Here is a 6,757-nt window from a genome sequence, read left to right as displayed (position 1 = left end):
ACCAAACAAACCGACATTACCTCACTATTGTATAACCATAGGCGCATATCTTCTTCCTTTATACGTAGCCTCTGGGAGAGATATTCATGTATCTCTTTAATTGTTTGCATTCGACTAAAGCAGCCAGTGTAAGCCAACACTCTTTTTAAAGGAGCATTCGGTGAAGGTACATTCCCTGGATTCACAATCATAAGAAAAGGGTAAAAGATAATGTATATACCCGTAGGCCAACTGAAATCAGATCAATAATAACTTATACACTACATACACTGTAAGTACTTTTTGTAAAAAAGTACACAGTTCTACTCCTTTTGCTTATGGATAAAATTATGAGTTAGATTGAAAGCTAGTTGTTACTAATCCCGTGGGACAACAAATTTGCTATCAGAAAGCAGATAAATTTACTTCCCTTCTTACCAAAACCTATTGGAAAATTGCTCTCCTAAGATTCTCATAGGGAATAAATAATTTAATAGTAGTTTTAAAACACTATTCTATTTTTCTCTTAAAGAGAGAGTATCAGAGACAATGCTAATTTTCAAAATTTCATGACAATTTTCTTTTTAAAAGCACACTGCAAGTAAAAAATGATTAAAAAAAAAAAAATCAGTCTGTTCTTGGAAGTAGCATAACTTTGCTCCAGCTCTTCTATGGAGATAAATGCTGATCTGTGAAGATGAAATCAGCCTGGCAGTTTCACAATAAAAGTATTCTTAATAACTAAATTCCTCAAAACATATTCTGTGAAGATGCCTAGGATTTTCACCAGAATTTCTCAACAATCTCCTGTTTGCAACACAAACTAATTCCATGTCGAGATTGTTGCTGTTTTCTATAACATGAGCTCATCTTTAGATAAAACATTTGCACAAGCTCAGTTTCAAAGAGATGAGACCAACTTTACATGCTTTATTTTTTGAGCTTCTTTAGTTTAAACTTAGGAAGTTCCCCACTCCTCACAGAGACAGGTCTGTAACATATTCATGAAAAGCTTTTATTATACAGCCAAACCCAACCCAAGACAACTGCGTTACTTAAGTAACCAGAAAAGTGACATTGTTCCACTTTCACTGTCAAAAGATTAAAATAAAATAAATAGTACCATATCAAAAGATGCAATATTACATGCAATTTGACAAGGGAGTAAAACTATACTGTAATCATCTTAAAAGTCAGCAAAGCATCAGTTTTGCTTCAGTATACCAAGCAAAGTACTCATTGTTTTTAAAGAACACAAAAAAGCATTTTCTGAGATTAGAGATCAGAGGATTAGTTGTAAGATTACAGCAAGAAAGCATATTTGAAAACTCAAAAAGATTAATAACTGATTGGACAAATAAATTAGTGCAGAGCAAAATAATTCCAAATCAAGATCAAATCTGGCACATCAGAAGATTCTCTTTATTTGAATTTGGGCATTTTAGGATGTCCAAACAAAGTGGTTTCCATTTTATTAGGTCTAGTAGGAAAAATGAATTTGGGTAGCAGGCAGTTTCTGTAGCGGAACTTGATCAAGCAGGCAGCCACTATCTACACGTTAAGTTTGAGATTCTATCAAAGCAGTGAAAAATTGAGCATCTGCATCAGAGTTTTAAAGACAGGCTAACGCTAGCACGGCTGAGGGATTTAATTTTCAGTAGTCAGGTGAGCCCATTTCTGGACATACGTTACTGTGGATGCATATGTATATCTGTGTGTATCCAAACGCACATGCATATGAACATTAGGCATTTCTTCAAACCTGTTGTGCAAGGCAAGTATGCAACTGTGCATACAAACCGGTAACTGAAAACAAATCCTGTAACACTTTTCAGCTGAAATGTGAAGCAGCAATCTAAAGATTATTTTTTTAGCCCATTACTTGTACAATCTTTTGGTGAGCATTACCACCACAATTACGGGACATGTATTTTAGTTGGATGTTTACAGAATAATAGTGTAATTATTAAATATCGATATTTGATACTATATTAAATATAGTATCAAATAATAGTCTTCATATTCCATTAATTCAATCCCTTTCTAAAGAGTATGAAATAATTTGGGGCATTAAAGCCTAGCTGCCCAAGTAACTCAGAACCAGCTGGCTGAACAACGATTTAATTTATTATACCACTGTACTATCCGATACACACACCCACCCCAATGCACAGGTGCATCTATTCTATGGCTACAAAATTCACTACCAAGAGGATTAATCGGATCTGCCCTTCTCAGCTGTTTAGTTTATGCGGTGCTCATTTCTCACTTTCAACTCACCAATCTATTTGCGACTATGCGACTTAACTGACTTCACTGAAAATGCTCCCTCATGCCTCTTCCTTTCAAGAGAAGATAGGAGGAAAGCCTTTAAATCTTTACCAAATGCTGATTGTGCCTTACAGTTGATTAGCTGGTGTACAAGCACAGTGGCAGCGAGCTTCTATAGCTGTGGGTCTCGCTTTCTTAGAAACTGCACACTTGTATTCTTGCTGCATTCTTAAGTTACCTCTAGGTAAATGCTGAGGAAACATTCTCAGGCTCATCATACCCATATTCACCCAGATGTTTGACTGCTGCGTTCGAGTGGCAGGCTGCTGTCTCAGGAAGAGCAGATAGCGAGGAAATAACTCTAGTTCAGGCACATTTGTTTTGCTGTTTTTGATCACCTAGTAAAGACGTTTAAAACACATTTTAGAGACTGCTGTTCCAAACGTGTAGGAAATCCCAATAGGAAGAGGAAGTAATGATTAAAGCAGATGGTTAAAAAAATAAACTATGTTTTACTAGGAGAGGCGAAATCCTCTGAACTTCTTACGGGGTCTTAGGCAAATATCCACAGGAATAACAATTTACTGATTTCTAAGCACTTTTTGAAGCTTATTAGTTGCAGATTGTCAAAAGCAAACGCCTTATTTAGTGGAGCATAGCTTCCTGTACACCACCATGGAAAGAACACTTTTATAATTCCTGAAATATATGTGAATTTACAATGAAACTCATTAATTCTACTCAGTGTATACTTCAATATCAAAGTTTCACAACTGTTAAAAAAAACTCGCACATGCTGAATAAGACCCATGTTCTGAACTTTTTGAACTATAGGATTGAATTAAACCCTTCATATCGTAAGAACAGACTGAAACTTACTTTTGTTGCATTTTGGTAAGTTGACAGAAAAAGCTGCAATTACCCCAGAACACGACTTGCAGCTTTTCAGTCACCATTTCTATGAAGATTTTGCTATCTAGATCTGCCCAAACGTAGACATAAATAAATGACAGGAATGTTCACTATTTTTGTGACCATGTGAAGCAGAAGAAAACACTCAGCTTACGTGGTGAGAAGCAGTATAATGCACCGAAGTGCCATGGTATTAAACTTCAGTTACAACAACAACAACAGTGACGGCATTTTCTGGAAAGAAACAACATAATAGTCCCTACTGTGGGGTGGGAGACTGGGACTGTAAGTGCCTGTATACATGGGTGCAAGTAACCAAATGGTCTTCAAGAATTCAAGTGTTCAGATAACTAAGCGTCAAAATATTCCTTAATTATGGACTGAAAAGCTAAAGTTTATACATATATTATTTATATTTATATTTTTTTTCAGACAGGATACCCAAACTAAAATCCTCTCATTGTGAATAGATGTCTCTTTTCTAATGACCCTATCACAAAAATCTCAAGCACATTAGTTTGTGCTGTGTACAAAGAGATGTGGCCTTTGCTGGATCATGAAAGGTGTTTGTTTCCATGGAGAATGTGTGGGAGGAGGGTAACAGAAGCCAGTGATTTTTCACTGTAAAATAATTGCCAGTACTACAGCTAACAGACCAAATCATCAAAAATCATACAGCTAATTCTCTCCCATTTGTGACACCAACCACCTAATCTCTATTGCTACCATCAAAAAAAAAAAAAAATCCCCTCACCTCCTTTTTTAAAGTGTAGCTCCTATAAGAGACTACCTGACACAGAATAAACCAACCGCTCAACAGAAATTAAAGAAAGTTTCCAATGCCTCTAAGTGAACAGAGCAAATCACTTCAATTTTTTTTGCCTCTAACATTAGCCTACTTTTTTATAAATTCAAAATTAATAATTCAAGGCATGCCAGCTTTAGATCCAAATGATTATGACCTGTTAATCGTTTTGCAATATTACACACGGAGAAACAGAGAGATAAATCAATAAACTGTGAGTAAATTACATGATTTAACAATGACTATTGCTATATAATTACTGCTTCTCTTCCAGAAATACTGTTGCTGTTTTAACTGCAACCAAAAAAATCTCATTGGGATAACATAGACTAATTATAAGTCCACTTAGGCAATTCCATTTAATATATAGCACTTCCACATTTGAAAATTATATTCTGCAATACATTCTGCATTGTGCCCAGAATTATTTTTTAATTAAAGATATTACAGCTTAAATATAGAAAATACTAGTGTTAGTTACAGAAAATGAATTTCAGTTCTTCAAGGTTTTTTTTCTTTTAACAAAACTTTTATGCAAACAAGTACAAAGATCACCTTACCTTTGATAGACTCTTTCTAATTAGTTAATTTTATTGCAAGGTTTTAAGTGACTACAGGCAACTAGATAATTGTTGATATAAAAACACAGCAAAACAACGCACAGATAATTGTTGATATAAAAACACAGCATTACCAATTTGCAAATACATTTTTTATTACACAATGGAAACACTTAATTGTTTGTAAAACTATTTCACAATTTTATTGTGATTAATTGGCTTTTCTGCTTACTGTCAAGTGTAAGAAATGTAAAAATTCACTACATATGAGTTATTTGCTGACAAATGAGTATTCCATACGTTTGGATGAGTGCTACTGATTTTGTGCTGAAGAATGAGAATGATCATCACTTGCCTCGCCAGTAAGATTTTTAGTTACTCATTAGAAAAAATAAAGGCAATTATCATAATACTAGAAGAAGAACGACACAAAAGAACTATTTATTTTGAATATGTGATCTGCTCAAAATAACAATTGGTATTCACACAGCCACGATACATAACACTTGCAACAAAAATCAAAACTAAAGAATTAAAACAAGAAGAACCACCTGACTGGATGAGTGTATCAGGTGAGATTACTGGTCTTTGCCTTTAGCACTGAAAATGGTTAACCAGAATCATGCTGATTCAGCCTTAGATAGTAGATGCCAACTCAGTTTTAGCATGTACATCTTGAGGAATTGCTTATGATAAATGCTTTATTGAAAAACCTTTGACTAGAAGCTGAACAACTTAACCAGTCTGTGCAGTACTCAAAAGCTGATACGCTCATATGCAAATTCTTTTTAGAAATATCTACTCCTGCTGCCTTTTAGATCTTCACCAAATCTTGCACGCTGTGTTATCTATGACACTGAACTTGAAGGACAGCAATTGTTACCTTCCCCCCACTTCATGAAATTGTAGGAGAGAAGAAATGCATCTTCAAAGCTGCAGGTGTCCCAGTTTTCATTTTATTGGTTTTGCAGACCAGTTGAAAATTTATCTTAGCTTTTAAAGATGAGCGTTTTGATGCCAAGTCTTTTAAACTGATCTCAAGTTTACTTTTGTCTGCTTTAGCAATCATGATCAGTTGAGCAGCACTTCTGCCCTGTTGCAGTATCTCCTGGGGTTTGTGCTGCAAACCTCCTGGTAAATATCCACAACTTTCTATCCATGTCCATTTCTGAGACTGCTTTTTCCCAGCTTGCTCTTCAAGACTTTTCATTTAGACTATCCATTTTGGATGAAGTGGGAGATGACCATAAAAGATTACCTTGTGCAACTGGTAATTGGACACATTAGCCTGTTTATATTACCTCAGTGGCTATGGCAAGTAAACAGTGTCTATAATCACAACTTACCGGTCTGGGCAAGGACAGATTTGCTCCATACCAATGGTAAAGTGCTCTCCAAACTGGTTCTGGTACCATTATGTAGTCCTTTCCTTCAATCAACTGTGGAGATCGCTTTAATCTTCCACCCTCCATTGTTAACGATGCAGCCTTTAAACAAAAAGGGATTTTGTTAAATCTCAAGTGCAAAAAATAGTATACAGCTACAATGATTTTAGTTCATGAACACAGAACACTTTTTAATTATTAAAAAAATTTTAAGTAGCAATTAGCAACTGCTTTTCATACTGAAAGATGGCATTTAAATGTAACAATAATTAACACTCAAGTTTCACTAGTTACTATTTCTCTAAAAGGCTCTCCAATATAGAATTTGTATGATCTTTCTCTCATGTCACCTACTCCAACAACTTCAGATACTGCATAGAGAAATCCAATCTATACTCATCATTGATGGTGCTGGTCTGTGTTTTATGTTTTGTTTGCATGAATACTGGAAAAACTATCAGTTTTGTTTTACTATTTAATTAACTATTTTCTGTTTTTAAGCAATAGCAATAAACTCATATTTAGATTGAAAACACTGAAGAAAAGTGTTTAATTATTAAAATATTTTACAGTTAATGCTGAAAGTTGTGTTTTCATAAATGCCTTTTTCATTCCTAAGTTTTGTGAAGCTGTTTAAGAGCATTTTGAATGTTTTTCTTCTCACAAAACACTCAATAGTAGCCTCAGAAACAGAACACAATTTTTTCCTCTTAAAATAAAAGAAACCCAAACTTTGTAATATGACAAAGCAGTGTTAGTTTAGAATTAAGCCACTACCTGAAAAAAAAAAAAAAACCACATAAAAAGCTATGATAAAAGTATGCTAAAAGATACTTTTCCTATAT

The 6,757-nt window shown here is 34.5% G+C and overlaps 1 protein-coding gene across 1 annotated transcript in view; it reads right to left on the bottom strand.

Annotated features, from left to right (window-relative positions):
• The window catches only part of USP32 (ubiquitin specific peptidase 32), a 65,443-nt gene that overhangs the window by 17,405 nt on the left and 41,281 nt on the right, over positions 1-6,757 (bottom strand). Inside the window, exons 16-18 of the mRNA XM_019471780.1 lie at positions 5,874-6,014; positions 2,531-2,648; positions 21-175 (exon numbers count right to left, since the gene is read on the bottom strand). Of these exons, the coding sequence (XP_019327325.1) occupies positions 21-175; positions 2,531-2,648; positions 5,874-6,014 (414 nt within the window). The remainder of the gene's footprint in view (positions 1-20; positions 176-2,530; positions 2,649-5,873; positions 6,015-6,757) is intronic.

This window comes from Aptenodytes forsteri, unplaced genomic scaffold (assembly GCF_000699145.1).
Source record: "Aptenodytes forsteri isolate BGI_AS27 unplaced genomic scaffold, ASM69914v1 Scaffold66, whole genome shotgun sequence".
Classification (NCBI taxonomy): domain Eukaryota; kingdom Metazoa; phylum Chordata; class Aves; order Sphenisciformes; family Spheniscidae; genus Aptenodytes; species Aptenodytes forsteri.
Note: the sequence above shows the minus strand (reverse complement) of the source record. Positions and strands in the feature narration are given on the sequence as shown.